Source organism: Sorex araneus, chromosome X (assembly GCF_027595985.1).
Source record: "Sorex araneus isolate mSorAra2 chromosome X, mSorAra2.pri, whole genome shotgun sequence".
NCBI classification, from domain to species: domain Eukaryota; kingdom Metazoa; phylum Chordata; class Mammalia; order Eulipotyphla; family Soricidae; genus Sorex; species Sorex araneus.
In genome coordinates this window covers 293,215,594-293,232,879 of record NC_073313.1, presented here as the reverse complement: position 1 = coordinate 293,232,879, position 17,286 = coordinate 293,215,594, and the positions used below count along the sequence as shown (strand labels likewise).

Below are 17,286 nucleotides of genomic sequence, written 5' to 3'. Positions count from 1 at the left end.
TTTATGAGGATCCGATAGATAATACCAGGGCTAAGGTGCTTGCTGTGCACTTGGCCAGTCCAGGTTCAATTCCCAGCACTTCATACTGTTCCCTGAGTACCACCAGGAATGTTATCTGAGCACAGTGCCAGAAGCTAGGCCAGGAAAGTAATCCCTGAGCACTGCCACGATAAGGCTGCTCACTGTGGAAACAGATGGACAGACAATGGAAGATATGCCTCCACAGGATATTCTGAGGTCTGGTGAGGCTGAAAACCCAGACAGTCTCTACATGCAGATAAAAATGAGATCAGCAAAAAGATCATCCTGTTTAAGGCATTAGGACAAAGATCTGACCTTCAAGGAATAAGGGATAGTAGGATATATCCTGTCCTCGCTGTTCTCCAAGTACTGGAATTGGAATTCTGTTTCTAGGGGAACTATTTCCAGAGTCAAATTAGCAATGATTGCAAAGGCCACTTTTTAGTCTTTTTTCTTTTATTTTTCTTTTTGCCACTGATCAAGATAAAGCTTTGTTGACAATAAAGTGACAGGTTCGACAATGGTGAATATAGATTCTCAAAGTACATAAACTGTCTTGTCTGAACAGTCACAAGGAAGGATTTTCTTTTTATTTTTTCTTGACTATCCATGAGATAGACCATTACAAAACTGTTCATGATTGGGTTTCAGTCAGGCAATGATTCAACACCCATTCTTCCACCAGTGTACATTTCCCACCACCATTGTCCATTTCCCTCCCACCATTCCCCAGCACCCCCTCCCCCCAGCCTGCCTCTATGGCAGACACTTTTCTTCTTTCTTTCTCTTCTTTTGTGCATTATGGTTTGCAATAGAGGTACTGGGAGGTTATTATGTTTGTTCAGGGTGTTCAGTATTTTTTTTTTCTTTTTGGGTCACACCTGGAGATGCACAGGGATCACTCCTGGCTCTGCACTCAGGAATTACTCCTGGCAGTGCTCAGGGGACCATATGGGTTGCTGGGAATCAAACCCGGGTCAGCCGCCCTACCCACTGTGCTATCGCTCCAGCCCTGCGTTCAGTATTTTTATTGGGAAGGTAAGGCTGGAGTAGATTTTTTAGCTGGCTGTCAGCTTTGGGGTGTGGATGTGACTGCCGAGGCTTCTGGAAGTACAGGGAATTGCGGGGCAGCGGGGGGAATAGTCCATTCTGACCCGAGAAAGCCTGGAGATTTCAGTCACAAAACCCACATATTCGAATTTTCAACAGGTTAATATCTCAGTGATAGGGTGATATAGTGAATATCTCAGTGAGGTCCATCCTGACATGATGGAGTCCAGCCGGAGGTATGGTGGAGATTTTGGATTGTGGGAGCCAGCAGCTCCTAGGGCCGCTGCTTGGGCAGAGCCCAAGCTGATCTCCCCCCTACAATTTACTCTGGTCTGTTCAACCTTTGCAGATCTGAGATTAACTGCAGCTGTTGATCTATTTTGAGATTTATTTAGGTGTCTCTGAAGCAAGGCCAATAAATGAACTTGTATAGCTTGAGCTGGAAGTGGTTTATGGGCATGGCTCCCACATACTTAACTTTCAGCCATTTAATTTCTTGGGAAACTTGGTCCCGAGTTGTTGGGGTTTGGTCAGAAACACAGCAGCAATTTGGGGGTATCAAAAAGCCTGAAGGCACCATCAGGCTGATGATGCACTGAACCCGCAGGTACAGGTTGACCTGCTGGGGGCACCTCACCCCCAAGGACAGATTTTTAATGGGGAAATATCAGCAAAGAAAGGGGTTCAGAGGATTTGTTTGAGCTATTGGTGGTGCTCAAGACCTTCTGATGGCTCAAAGCTTGGGGGTTGCTCCTGGAGGTGTTCAAAGGACCATGCATTTCCAGAGATCAAACCTGGACTTCTGCATGCAGCGCATCTGCTCTAGCCCTTTGAGAGATTTTTTTTTTTGTACTATGCAGGGGCCACGTTTACTGCTTCCTAGTTTCTAATGAAATGTTAGGGCCCAGTATGTGAGCACAAGATGTTGTTGGGGACCATTAAACGCAGCCTCTGTCCATACCTCATCCCAAAAGAGCCAGGACTAGAATGCAGATGATCAAACTACCTTTGTGTACATGACGTAACATGTTGTGCAGTTGGTTACTGCAGTGGGAATGAGTGGAATGAAATGAGCTCAGAAGAAGAAAATCCATCAGAATCTGGAGCCCTTGTGATCTCTGGTTGTGGGAGCAAGTGGCTGCCAGGGGCTCTGCTTGGACAGGTACCATGCTGATCACTCCCCCTCCAATTTTGTTGATTAATAGAGTTTCTCAGTCTAAATATCTTTTTTTTTTTTAAGGAACTGGCCATGTGAAAATAAATAACTAACAGATCCCATCCTAAAGAATTTCACAGTAGGGTCAAGGACTTAAGCTGAATTTAAGTGGATCTGAGTCAAAGTCCTGGAAATTACTCAGGACTCTTCTGCTACCATTGTCTGTTTATTCCCAGGGCTTTAAAATCCAGTGGATTCTGCGAGTCCTTGACATATGGACTCCCATTCATCCTAAGACCCACAAGCTTTTGGAGGTTGGACTGGGATGAGCTAGAGGCAAATCAACAACATTTCCATGCCTTATGTCACATCCTGCTGGTAAGTACTGTGTCCTCAGGTAAAGAAGATAAAGATTGTTGATCCTGCCCTGGTGCCATACCTGTCCTTCTCCTCAAGAAGGCAAGAAAAATAAAAACCCTGAAAATTCTGAAATGTGGGTTAGACTTGCCTTTATTGTCTTCAGGCTATAGAAAGAAATTTATGAATCTAGTTATGAGACACTAAACTTGAAAATAATTTGCATATTTAGTAAATGACTACGGGGTATTTTCCATAGGGAACTATATTTTAAAGGGTTTTTTTCCTCCTAACACTTGCCGCACACTCTCTTTTCTTCTTTGGTTTATTTTGTTTGGGGGCCACCTCCAAATGTGCTCAGGGATCTACTTCTGGCTCTGTGTTTAGAGATCACTCCCGGCAAGGCTCAGGGACCATATGTAGATGAAAAAACATACCAGCCTCATAAAAGTCAAGTACCTTTCTCCTTGTAGTATCTCTCCATCCTGTTATTCTTTTTTTTCGTTTGTTTGTTTGTTTGTTTGGGCCACCCCTGATGATGCTCAGGGGTTACTCTTAGCTCTGCACTCAGGAATCACTCCTGGCAATAGTCAGGGGAATATATGAGATCCTGGGATTGTACCCAGGTTGGCCACAGGCAAGGCAAGTGGCCTGCTGTACTATCTCTCAGGCCCACCGTTATGAGTCTTTTAAATGAAGAGCACTTATTTTGTGGCAGACATTGTGCTAAGTCGTAGATAATTAGTGGTAATATAATAGACAGTCTCTGTTACTCAGAAACTCAGTTCTAATGGGATGGAGGACATAATTAACATATATAACCTTCTATATGTTTATAAAGAAAAAAAGAGGCTGCAACAAGAGCCATTCCTGTGAAAGTGACATTTAGATTGAGACCTGCCAGATGAAAGAAAATTACCCAATTGAAGGATGGCTGGAAGAACATTCCAGATGCAGGGGAAGACTTGTGTAGAGTGCCCAAGATTGTGAAGAGCTAAGAGGGGAGTCAAGAACCAACAGGCTTAGGCCCAGGGGTTGCACAGTGGTGTCAAGTTGAGAGTTGAATCCCTTGTGCTTCTATATCCTCCACACATGATCCTGGCAACTCCACTGTCTGCAATCCCCAGTGCCCACCCAGTGTGTGTATGAGAACTGCAACTAAAGGAATGTGACCCCCAGCGAGCACCACAACTAAAGGAGTCCAGCTCACAAACAGCGCTATGTGTGAGCAGCAAGCACTAATGTGTGAGCACCACAGCTAAAGTATTGGAGCATCACAGCCAGTGCAGCTCCACTCCACCCTCCCTATGCGGCATTGCAGAGCAACAAATAAAGAAAGCAAGAGGAGGGGCCAAAGAGATAGTACCATGTCTTGCACCCAACTAACCTGGATTTGATCCCTTGGATCCTAATGGTCTCTAAGCACTGCCAGGAGTGATTCCTGAGCATAGAGTTAGGACTAAGCCCTGAGCATAAGATAGAATGAGCAAGAGAGAGAGAAAGGTGGGAGGTAGAGGGGAGAGGCAAAAGATGAGCTGGAGAAGTGAACAGAGGTCGAATTATGCCATGCCAGTTTCGTCCCCGACATCTCATATGGTCCTCTGACCTCAGCCAGGAATAAGTCCTTGAATGCAGAACCAGAAGTAACCCCTGAGCATCTCCAGGTGTGGCCAAAAATATTTTTCTTACCGGGGCTGGAGTGATAGCACAGCGGGTAGAGCCTTTGCCTTGCATGCAGCCAACCCAGGTTTGATTCCCAGAATCCCATATGATCCACCAAGCACCACGAGGAGTACTTCCTGAGTGTAGAGCCAGGAATAAACCCTGAGCATTGCCGGGTATGACCCAAAAAGCAAAATATATATATATATTTTTTCTTACCCAAAAATATAGAAATGCATTGATAAAGGCAAGAACATAAACAAGAAAATTAGGTAAGGAAATTACAGTAATCTAAGAAAAGATGATGGCAAGAATGTCTTGGGCCAGAATAGTGGAAGTCAAGATAGTGCTGGTAAATCAACTAAGGAAGTATTTTAGAGCTGGAGAGATAACACAATGGACTGGAGTGAGTGGTTTGCATGCAGGAGGCCCAGGTTCAATCCCCAATACCAACATAATCTGGTAGGCACCACTAAGGGTGACTTCCAAGCACTAAGCCAGGAGTACTCTCTGAGCACCACCTGACTTGACAAAACAAATAAAGAAAGAATATCTTAAAGAAAGAATCTGAACTTGGTGAAGGGCTGGGTGTAGGGAAAGAGGAAGAGGAAATTATCAAATAACTGCCTGGGTTATGATTTGAACAACTAGTGGATGCTGTTCTATGAAATGGCAAAACTAAAAGGGCACATCCATAAAAGAGTAATACAAAACTGTGAAAGGAAATAAGAAGAACTGCAACTAGAATCCAAGAATACCATGTAAGTGCTAGGTGTGTATAGAATGAAAGCTCGACAACATAGGATATGGCTGGTCAGGCTGGTGCAGTATTGAGTCCTTTCGCTAGCAGAAGCAGACTTCTTTTTTCCTGTTTCAAAGCCCACACTGCCTTTCAGATCCACCCACTGAGTTCCTGTTTCCTATCTGAAGAACACCCATCTCCTATCTTAGCAGAGCACAGTCAACAGATTCATGCTGACTATTAGAAGCCCAACAACTCAGTTTGCAGTTTACTGCACTCCGGATCTTGCAGAAGCCGTATCGTGCAGGAGAAATTTCCCTCAAGCGTCACCAGTACATTCACGTGCTGTGTGTGTGGTACACGATATTTTGAAAAGACCTGGCCTTTTTCCGGAGCATGGGAGAGGAGCTGGGTATTGGGGCCCTAAAAATGGGCTGCACTTCCTGTCCCCAGACTTGAAATTTTAATTAACTGCCAGAAAGGGTGTAAATTTTCAGAAAAGTAAAACCCTTCATCACTTTAATTCTATTGCTGGAAATAAAAGTCCAAGAAAAACAGAAAGGGGAACAAAATACATGTATCAGCATATTCAACTTAGTGTTATTTAGAAAGGTTTTTTTTTTAAAAAAAAAAAAGGAAATAGCTTAAATGTCCTAAATTGAAAAATTGTTAATCCAAAATAGTGAAAAGGTTATAAGACCTATAATTCAACCAACAATGAAATGTTAAATAAGTATTTAAAATAAGGACAAGGAGCTGAAGAGATAGACCAGTGGCTAAGTCACCTGCCTTGCATGTGACTGAACCGAAGTTTGATCTCTGGAATCTCATATTGTCCCCTGAGCACTGCCAGGAGTAACACCCAAGTATAGAGACAGGTCTAACTCCTGAATATCGTTGGGTGTGGCTCAAAAAACAAACTAAAATCAAAATAGGGATGAGAAAGCCAGAGAAATAATAGTACAAGACAGAGAGCGCTTGCCTTGCATGCTGTCCACCTGGATTCTATCCCTACCACCCCATAGGGTCCCCTGAGTACCACCAGGAGTGATCTCTAAGCACAGAGACAGGAAGAATCCCTGAGCTTAGCCGGATATGGCCCAAAACCAAAAAAAGAAAAAATCTTTAAGATAGAAAAGAATACTCTCATATTCTCTTTCATACTGACTCACATACTTAAGATTAGAGCCTGGGCCAGAGCAGTACAGTGGGTAGGGCATTTGCCTTAGGCTGGCATCCCATATGGTCCCCCAAACACAGCCAGGAGTAATTCCTGAGTCCAGAGCCAGGAGTTACCCCTGAGCATCTCTGGATATGACCCAAAAAGAAAAAAAAAATTAGAGTCTTCTTACTACAAATTCAGGACTTGAGAACCTGTATTTACTTAGTTATTCAACAAACATTGAGCACTGTGCCAAGCACTATTCTGGGGTCTATTCTTTATCATTCTTTTCTTATGAAAACATGTATGTGGCTGACTATCATTAATAGAAGTCCATCTTGTTTTTTGTTTTGTTTTGTTTGCGGACCACATCTGACTTGTGCTCAGGGTTTACTCCTGTCTCTGTGCTCAGGGGTCACTCCTAGCATGTGTCAGGAAACTACATGGAGTGTCAAGGATCAAATGCAGGTCAGCCATGTGCATGCAATTTTCCTACCTGCTATACTATCTCTCCACACCTGGCAATTCATTTTTGGAACTCTTAAGAGCGCTACTCACTTAACCAACTGTCTTTTACCTCATTTAATCCTTGCAGTAGCTCTGTGAGATAAAAATTGTTGTTCCTATTTTTACAAATGAAAAAAAAAAAGAGTAAGTGATCTACAGTGGTCACACAGCTACCAAAATCAGTGTCAGAATTTGACCCTATTTCAGTTAACTACATGGTCCATGCTTTTATCATCTTTTGTTTGTGTATTTGTGTCTTTGTTTTTGAGTCAAACCGGCAGTGCTCAGGTGATTAGTTCTCTGTGCTTTTAACTTCTTTTTTTGTTTGTTTTTATTTTGAGGCCACACCTGCAGTGCTCAGGCCTTTCTCCTGGCTCTGCTCTCAAGGATCACTGCTGGCAGGGATCAGGTGACCATATGGGGTGCCAGGGGTCCAACCTGGGTCAACTGCATATAAGGCAAACGCCCTACCCACTGTACTATCTCTCCAGCCCCACTTTTAACTTCTTTGCTTAATTCCCTACCCTGGATATAGCCAGGTAAAGACAGACCATAACACAGACTACTTCCCCCTTCCCTGAGCAGCCTTGCTTCTTCCCTCCAATTCACTTCTTGTAACATGTAGTGAATGGGTACAGGTAACAGCTCCTCACTCATCTTGTGCTACTGATTTCTGCACTCTGTATTTATCCAATTTATTCACATTACCCAAATCAAAAACTAATCCTTTTTCTGGAAAATTGAGAAGCAAAATAAGTGTTTGAATGGCTCTTCCTTCTTGTTTTTATATAACATCTCCAAGCAACAAAAAACACTGAAGTATGTTATAGGAGGAAATAATTTTTCACAAGCTTGAACTTATTCACTGAAAAAATATATTTTTTAGTATCTTCTATGTGATCATCCTTATTTAGAGTCTTTATCTTTAGCCAGGGTGATAGTACAAGCCAATAGGGAGCTTGCCTTGCATGCAGTCAACCTAGATTCAATCTCTGGGACCCCATATGGCCCCTGAGCACTGCCAGGAGTGATTCTTGAGTGCAGAGCCAGGAGTAAGCCCAGAGCACTGCTAAGTTTGACCCCCCAAAAAAGCAAAACAAAACAAAACCAAATAGAGTCATAATTTTCCTGTCCCTATTTTTTTGTGGGTTTTTTGCTTTTGTGAAGGTTTATTTGGATTTTGCAGGGGCAGGGGGCATCTGGGATGCTCTTGACTGTGCTCAAGGTTTACTCCAGGCTTGGTGCTCAGAGGTCACTCCCAGTGGCAGTGAGAGGACCATGTAATGCCAGGATCAAATGCAGGCCTCCTGTGTGTAAAACATGTGCTCAAGCCATTGAGCCATGTCTCTATCCCCTGACCCTATTTCTATAACTATTCAGCACTTCCTTGACTTCATCCTTGTCTTTGTAGTCTTTCTTTTTAATACATTATTTTCAAATCCTATAAAACTCTCTTGGAGATGTTTCCTCTCAAGCTAACTTTGCCTTCTGACTTCTGTCTTTCTGTTAATAGCAGCACCACCACTGTCTCCTCACCCAGGTGTGAAACCTCAGAACCTTTCAGTCTCCTCCCCACCCTCTACAACCCCTTCATCACTGTGGCATTTCAACTTTCTTCTCATCAAAGGACAATTGTGACTGTCCTTTCTTTCCCATACCCAATGTTTGTTCTCATCAATACCAGCAAACTCCTACCTAGCCTCCCACCTCCACCATTAATCGGCTTATATATGTGTATATGTGTGTGTGTGTGTGTGTGTGTGTTTGCAGGGGTGGGAGAGTGTGGTGGAGGGCCACTCTGGCAATGCTCAGGGGTTACTCCTGGCTCAGCACTCAGAAAATTATCCCTGATGATGCTTGAGGAACCATACCGGGTCCCAGGGAACAAACCCGGGTTGACTACTTGTTAGACAAGTTCTTTCTTCTTTTTTTTTCTTTTTGGGTCGCACCTGGCGATGCACAGGGATTACTCCTGGCTGTGCACTCAGGAACCACCCCTGGCGGTGCTTAGGGGACCATATGGGATGCTGGGATTCAAACCCGGGTCGGCCTCGTGCAAGGCAAACGCCCTACCCGCTGTGCTATCACTCCAGCCCCGTTGTTAGACAAGTTCTTTACGTGCTGCACTATCCCCGAAGTTTTTGGAGACAGTAAAATAATAATATAAAAACATATTTGGAGTTTTTTAATATCAAGAAAAGCTGTGGCACTACCTTTTAACAAAGGTAGGGTAAGTGGTGGGCTGGAGGAATAGTACAATGGGCAGGGCATTTGCCTTACACATAGGAACCCGAGTTATTACCTCGATTCTCGATTCTCAACATTCCCTGTAGTCCCCTGAGCACTTCCAGAAGCAATTCCTGAGTCCAGAGCCAGGAGTTAGCCCTTAGCAATCCTGGTATGACCTAAAAATCAAAAACAAAAATAAGAAATAATGTTTTGTTTTGGGGCCATCCATACCTGGTAGTGCCTAGGAGTCACTACTGGCTCTGCACTCAGAGATCACTGCTGGTGGTGTTCAGAGCTCTGTGCTCAGGAGTGAGCCTAACAGTGCTTAAGGGACAGTGCTTACAAGATCTGCCATGAGGAAGGCAAGTGCCTTTCCCAATGTATTATCTCTCCAGTTCTTCCAATCCCTTTAATCAGTATGTGTGTGTGTGAGAGAGAGAGAGAGAAAGAGACAGACAGACAGAGAGAGAGAAAGAGAGAGAGACAGAGTTGTTGTTGCATTTTGTTTTCTAAGCCTGCATTACTGTTCTGTGGAATGTGGTCAGGAATAAAAATATATAAATAAATTCAATTAAATTTTCCAACTATTTATGAGCTGTAGTTACCCCTTGCCAGGAAAACATCATACAATACCCAAATTCTCTGTACAGTTCCAGTTATATAGCTAGTGACTCACTTTTCCACATCCTCATTTTTCTTACAAAGTCATGTCTTACAAAGTCATGTCTGTGTAAACTAGTCTCTCAATTTCCTACTTAAAATGTCAGAATCTCTGGAGACACATTCCACAGCTTTCTAGGCCATGTCTACCCTAGCTGGCCACAGAAAGGACAGGATTCAAGCCAGGATGTGTCCAGCAGGAGTCTGCGTACACCGGCAATGGCCTGGTTGGGCTGGATATGGGTAAGGAAATGGAAAGTCCTTCGTTATATTCTGCAAAGAGTCAAAATCAAAAATTCAACCTGAGGGGCTGGAGTGATAGCACAGCGGGTAGGGTGTTTGCCTTGCACGCGGCCGACCCGGGTTCGATTCCCAGCATCCCATATGGTCCCCCGAGCACCGCCAGTGGTAATTCCTGAGTAGTGCATAAGCCAGGAGTAACCCCTGTGCATTGCCAGATGTGACCCAAAAAGCAAAAGCAAAAAAAAAAAAAAGCAACCTGAGGGGCCAGAGAATACAGTGGGTAAGATGCTTGCCTTGCACACCATTGACCTGGGTTTGATCCCAGCACCCCAAATGGTCCCCTGAGCACTTCCAAGAGTGATCCCTGAGTGCAGAGCCAGGAGTAAGCAAGCCCTGAGCTCCTCCAGGTGTGCCCCCCCCAAAAAAAAAATTCAAACTGAGAGCCAGGTAAAGGCAGGTAAGGAAGGCGAGGGGAAGAGGGAGCGGACCATCAGAATGATGTGAAAGTGCAGCCTTCGGGAAAGCAGGTGCTAGGTGAGCCGGTGAGAGGACATCTCTGGGTTTCTCTCACTTCATCTCATGGTTCACCACGCCCTCCACTGTGCCTCCACTGCAGCCTCTACCAAAGCCACATTAGTTACTAAATGCTCCCCAAATGTGCTAAATTCACACTTACCTCCATACTCACACCTACCTCTGTATTCTTTTGTTCATGGAGGTCTGGGGGGTGAGGGGTGGGGGGGCCACACACAGGAGTGCTTCCAGGCTATTCCTGGCTCTGTGCTCAGGAGTAACCACTGGCTGTGTTTAGGACCTGCTAGGGATCAAACAAGGGTCATACAAGGCCTTAGTCCCTGCATTTTCCCTAGTCCCAGCCTCCACACCTTTTTTTTTAAACGGTGCTTCCTTCCCCTTACCTCTGTCCAGTGTCTGCTCTTTTTTTTCCTACATCCTTACTAAATACCTTTCTTATGAAGATTTTCTTGCTTCCTGTCACACATGCTTCACTCATTCTTTTCTGCCCCTCCACAACCAGGTACTTATTGTCACATCTGTCTTGGCCTTCACCTCACAGATTAGTGGTGCAGATTTTCACATTAACTCTCTGGGGGGAAATTTTTCACATTTCTCACATCGAGGATAGAGAAATATCTCAAAAGGTTAAGCAGCAGTTCTGCATTCAAGAGGCCTCAGTTTTATCTCTGACACCCAGCACCAATCCAGAGCAAACCCTGGGCTAAAGGGATAGTATAATGGGGAGTGGGCTTGCCTTGTACACAGCCCACTCAGGTTCACTCCCCAACATCCCATATGATCCCGTGAACCTGCCAGGAGTGATCCCTGAGTGCAGAACAAGGAGTAACCTCTGAGCACTGTCTGGTGTGGCCTAAGAACAAAACAAACAAAAGAGTAGACCCTAAACATCACCAGGCATGACTATAAAAGAAAACAAAAAATTGCAGTGCTTTTATAATCAGTTTTTGGAGAAGGTCACTCCTAGCAGTCAGGGGACCATGCAGTGCCAAGGATCAAATCTGAGCCTCCCACATACAAAGCATTGAGGTCTCTCTCAGGCTCAGAATCTTGACTCTTCATTGAGGGAAGTGTTCTGATTATTATATCTACTTGTAATAGGTTATACAGGAAAGTAAATATAGCAGGGCAGAGATTGCTCTCCATAGAAACATTGGGTTACTAAGTTCACTCCTGACTAGAGTCTGGGAACTTGGATTTGAGGAGTATTTTCGACCATTCCCTAAATAATGTGTGGTTTACTTGCCTTAACTGCATATGTGCATGCATGTACACACACCTGTGGTTTGTGGGGTTTTTCTAGGACTCTAATATTTTGGTACAGGTAGGTACAAAGTGTCCACATGATCTCCCCTAACAAAAACGTTGGACAGGGAGTCACTCATGACTTCAGGCAAATATTTTAACATGTTTTCACAATTTGGTGTGGAAAAATTAGGTACATTCTATGTGACTTCATAAGTAGAAAATTTAGAAACTTGCACCTAGTTCCTTGTGACTTCACCCCATGAGCCAAGCCCTTTTGCTGATTTTGCTTTGCATCCTTTTGTCATAGTAAGTCATACCCACAAGTACAAGTCATACCCACAAGCACTGAGTCCTGTGAGTTCTTTTTTTTTTTCTTTTTGGGTCATACCTGGCGATGCACAGGGGTTACTCCTGGCTTTGCACTCAGGAATTACTCCTGGCGGTGCTCAGGGAACCATATGGGATGCTGGGATTCGAACCCAGGTCGGCCGCGTGCAAGGCAAACGCCCTACCCGCTATGCTATTGCTCCAGCCCCAGAGTCCTGTGAGTTCTTTTAGCAAATCACTGAACGTGGGAATGATCCTTGGGAAACACCAAGAGATAATTCTAGGTTTTCTACTTATTCTTGAGTCAGTCAGTCATTTTGTGTCTTTCAAGATATATGTTTTATTAAGTTATCACGTCTTTCAACATACAATTTTTATAATATTCCCTATAATCCTTTTAAATTCTATAAGATCAATAGCGATTTTCTCTTTTATCTGATTTAGTCACTTGAATGTTCTCCTTTTTCCTTAATTAATTTAGCTAAATAAAGGCCTGTCAATTTTCTATTCAAAGAACTGATTTTTATTTTCTTTATTGTTTTCCTACTCTATTTCACTTCTAATAGAGTAAAAATAGCTAATTTTTTAATTTCCTTCTTTTTGCATTTTTTATGTGCTAATTTGGCCTTCTTTTTTCCCATGTGAATTTTCCTTCTCAGTTCCAGACACCAACTATGTCACAGGTACTGTTAAAGAAATCTAGGGGCCGGAGCGATAGCACAGCGGGTAGGGCGTTTGCCTTGCACGTGGCTGACCCGTGTTCGATCCCCGGCATCCCAAGCACCGCCAGGAGTAATTCCTGAGTGCAAAGCCAGGAGTAACCCCTGAGCATAGCTGGGTGTGACCAAAAAAAAAAAAAAAAGAAATCTGACCAAGAAACAGGCAGTGCCCATGCAGAAGAAGGAGACAATCCAGTTTTAATTACTCACACAAACTCGCTCTGGCTATTGCCACAAAGAGCTGTGCTTAGAACTGTTCACAAAGAGCGATAATCTAGATGCGTTTCTAGGGAAATATTTTCATCTAACATATTCAATGGTTATACAATTGGTTTTACTAATTATTTCTGTGACCCTGTTCCATTCCCGCTCTAGCAACCTTATGTGATTTGCTCTCTTGTTCTGTTCTCCTTGTGCCTCTGTTGGTCTTTGTGGTTTCTAGAACGGGTCACTCAAAGGTCCTGCCTCTAGTTTTCCGCTTCTGTCTTAATTTTCCCAGTCAGCCAGGATTTGAGTAGCGTGTTCAGCATTGGGCCTGGACTCTGAGGCTCTTCAGCACCACACAGCCACTTTCCAGGAAAGGGTTAGAAACTGTGTCTGAATATGGGACTTAAAGTTTGTTCCTATCTCTCACTTTCTCTAATAGTCCCTGAGGACTACAGATAAAGTAATATCTTTATCAAAGTCTAATAAGAATGCATTGATGCTCTTCCTTCCAGAACCTCTCACAGCCGCTGTAAATATGCCAGGCAATTTCAAAGAGTTCTGTAAGAATCATTCAGCTAAATCTCTTCTGATAGTGCTGGCACCAGGGTTACTTTTGAAAGACCTTACTCATATCTGCAGTTCTCTACCAGATTCTCAGCTCTTGTCTCAAAATCAATAGAGTAAAGTTTTAGGAGTCATAATTTTTCTGTGCAACATTCAAATATTCTTCAAAATCCCACCATGGAACAGATTAAATTCTACAGTGGGTAGGGTATTTGCCTTGCACGTGGCCGTCCCAGATTTGATTCTTCCATCCCTCTCGGAGAGCCTGGCAAGCTACCGAGAGTATCCCACCCACATGGCAGAGCCTGGCAAGCTACCTGTGGTGTATTCGATATGCCAAAAGCAGTAACAAGTCTCACAATGGAGACATTACTGGTGCCCACTCAATGAATGACAGTGCTACAGTGCATAGCATCCCCAGCCCCCATCACACTGGAGTGAATGCTTACTTCAAGTTAAAGGGCATCTCTGAACTTTTTGCTGCATTGTTAATCCTTTGGTGAACATCCCTGACCAGGGAGGAAGATCAGTACCTTGGGGCACTGAGGGCTCAGGCAGGAAGTTCTGCCTTTCCCTAGGACAGGCTGAAGTGCTTCAGCCCTGCTTGGTACCTCCTAGAGGAACTCAGGGAAATCTCACCTAGGATTGACCTTCAGCAATTTATGTGTGTCCTTGTTTCAGAAAAGAGAATGGCTGCTGTTGGCCAAAGGGGAGCCCCAGAGTCGGGGGCACGGCCTGAGAGAGTCTGCCAGCACCTTCTACGTCATTGTGCCATCGCCCTCAGCCACTCTGTTGGTGAAGCCAGTGGCCACCCGGGAACTGATGCTGCCCAACCCCTTTCCCCTGCTGCCTGAGGACCCCCCTGATGACAGCCTTAAGATTGTGGAGGCAAGTGAAGCCCAGATCCTGGGACAGATAGGAGAGACAAGAGAATGGAATTGGAGAAAGGAGCGAGAGAAGAAACAGCTGTGAGGGAGATACAGGAAATAGGAGGAAGAAGGGGATCCCAAGCGTGTGAAGAGTAGAGAAGGAAGCAAGGGCGCTGAAACTGGACAGAGGAAATAAACATCCGCGTGACAGTATTTTCTTGGGGGTTTTTCGCTACAGTGTGTAGCTGTGTACATAAACACATAAGCATCTTTTTCTGCTTATCAGAGAAAGCCAGAAAAGCTTGTCTTTCAGATGTCCCCAGATAGGAAGTCTTCAAACTGAGACGCAAAAGGAGGGAACAGCTCTGAAGGCCATTTTCTCCTCCTCTTTTCTTGGATCTCGACTCTGGATTTCCTCTGCGGGCCTGGGCAGTCTGTGAGGGGAGGCTGGGCACTATCGCTGGCGGAGGGCTGGCTCAGCCTGGAGAAGACAGAGCTTGGGATTGTGCTCTCAGCTCAGCAGCCACAGGGACGAGAGAGGTGGGCACCAGTGGTGTGGCTCGCTCAGCGTCTCACTCCGGGGCCAACCGTTCCTGGCACAGGATGTTGTGGCCGGAAAACCTGACAGCTCAGGAATGCAGTGCTCCTGTGTCCTCTGGTTATTCGGACTGTACTTGCAGACTGGGCACCCTCAGGCCACACAGCCTGCAAACACTGGACCTCTTTGTGCCCTGTCTGTCCCTCACTTGGGGGAAGGGGAGCAAAACTATTTAATGTTCTTTATCACTTGGGGTTACTCTCTCTTCCATACTTACCTGCCCAGGGTTCAGACCTGGGGGCCAGAACACCTAATTCACAGCCTCCAGGGGAGCCCAGGGTCTTCTCACCGCCAGGGGTGATGTCTCTGCCTGACGTCTGGTGGAACTTCTCTCTCTTCCAGAGCATGCTGGATGCCTTGGAACTAGAGCCCAGCTACAACCCCTTGCAGATTCAGAGCCATCTATACCCACATCTGGGCAGCACCTCTCCCAAGCCTCACCGGAGGCCACACCCAAGTTGGGAAAGCAAGACCCAGCGAAAGGTACATCTTCCCTCCTTCCCTCTTGCGGCTCCCCCTCCCTCCAGGCTTTAGCTCCCCGAACCCCCACAAGGGAATGACACTCCCCACCCCACCCCCATCTCTCCTTGTGGGGGGCAGAACCAAGCCGAACAGAGAATAAAGAGCTGGTCCTTTGCCCTAAACAAAGGCTGTTACTACCTTTCCCCGTAGGTCCGGCTCTGTGGCTTGTGCATTTACATAGGATAATGTTTAGGTATCCTAATTGTAATGTTTATGATAACTCATTAGTTTTTAATAGACCACTTAGCAAACTGGCTGCACTGAATCATAACCACAGTCCTCTCTTTGAAAGAAAAGGCTGAATGGGAGGTTGGGAAAAGAAATGCCCAGGGGGAGGAAAATTAACATTACTGAGTACCAATCATTTGGCAGGTTTCTCACAACTGTTTTCACACCTATTTTTCTCACTTAATCTTCTCAGCATCCCTGCAAGGTATGTGTTATTATGCTGATTTTACAGAAGAAGAGAAAGGGAAATTGAGGCAGGTTAGCTCCAGGCTTAGTGAAAGGGGACAGCTTTTTGTTTTTTATGAGACCTGAATTTTATAATATTGCCCTTACTCACATGTTCAGTTTTTATGAGACCTCTATTTTATAATATTGCCCTTATTCCACATGTTCATAATTTCTCAGTAACAGCCTCTAGGAAAACAACTCCCCTGTTGTTTTAGCTGAACAATGTTTCCAAACTACAGTCAATCTGTGGGGTTAGCGGGGCTCATAATGGTTAGCTAGCTGGGAGAGGGCTCAGAACTCAGAAGCCAGGGACTCCACCACTGCCATGGGCCGCGAGGCCATTCCTCCGGACTTCTCCCGACTCGGACTCGGTGGTCCCAGCTGGAAATGGTCTTCAGCAAAGGCTCTGCTTGCTTGCTTTGCAGACTAAGCAGTTGCCAATGAACCGAGTTCGCGCTACAGTGGCCCCCTTGCCTGTAATTCCAGCCACTGGCAGGACCCCCAAGAAGTCAGCAGCCAACAGAGCGTCCTCAGAAGCCTTCTCCAGACCTCTGGAGGAGGAGGAGGAGGAGGAGGAGGAGGAGCAAGAGGAGTATGTGTGAGGGTCCTCGGTCAACAGCATGGGCACCCCTCTGCCTGCTCTATCGCCAACACCCATGCTAAGGTCCCCATAAGGAGTCTCACCAGAGTCTGTGAGCACAGGGCGCTGGGAAGCAGCAGCCACCACCTCAGACCCTCGGAGGCTAACCTGAGCCTTTCCCGCACCTAACAGAGACTCCTGTTTGTTCGTTGCTCATTTGATACTGTTAACACAGATAAAGATTAAACGCCCAGTAAGCCTCCATCTTTGTAAGACCATGCCCAACCCTGAATTTCTCCATGTAGGGTGTGAACAGGTGGGTAAGGTCGGATCACCTTCAGGAAGCTGGGCCACAGGAGACAAGGATGAGGTTTTCAGAGCTCATGAAAAATGATCAGGATTGAAATCCAAGCCTCCTTCCAAAGCCCGGCCCCTCCCACTACGCCCGCCCACAGACACTTCAGTTTCCTTCCAGAGCCACAGAGAAAGTGCTGGCTGCATACTTGCATGCAAAGTGTATACATGAGTGTCGTCTGTGGTGGGCAGGCGAGGAGATAAGAGAGATGAGAACAGGGGTTAGATTATGTGGAAAAAGTCCTACATTCCCTCCCTTTCCCACTCTCTCAACAGAACTGTGATTCAGGTGGCCCTACTTACATGAGACATTTAACACCTTTCATACTGTAGCCCTGTGAGGGAGAACCTGTTTTGCCCTCTCTCACTTTACAGAAGGGCCTGAGTCATCAGATGCCTCTGCAAGGGCACACAGGTGGGGTATGGCCTCCTCAGGGCCGTATGCTCCCTCCCGGCCCCCCATTCCTGCTCCCCTCCAGTCCCCTTCACATTTAAGCCCCACTCTTAAACACACTGAGC

At 45.3% G+C, this 17,286-nt stretch overlaps 1 protein-coding gene across 1 annotated transcript in view; it reads left to right on the top strand.

The window, feature by feature from the left end:
* Positions 1-16,435, top strand: part of M1AP (meiosis 1 associated protein) — a 72,517-nt gene extending 56,082 nt beyond the window's left edge. Inside the window, exons 6-10 of the mRNA XM_004612059.2 lie at positions 2,464-2,605; positions 14,070-14,276; positions 15,198-15,338; positions 15,799-15,810; positions 16,259-16,435. Of these exons, the coding sequence (XP_004612116.2) occupies positions 2,464-2,605; positions 14,070-14,276; positions 15,198-15,338; positions 15,799-15,810; positions 16,259-16,435 (679 nt within the window). The remainder of the gene's footprint in view (positions 1-2,463; positions 2,606-14,069; positions 14,277-15,197; positions 15,339-15,798; positions 15,811-16,258) is intronic.
* The last annotated feature ends 851 nt before the right edge of the window (positions 16,436-17,286 follow it).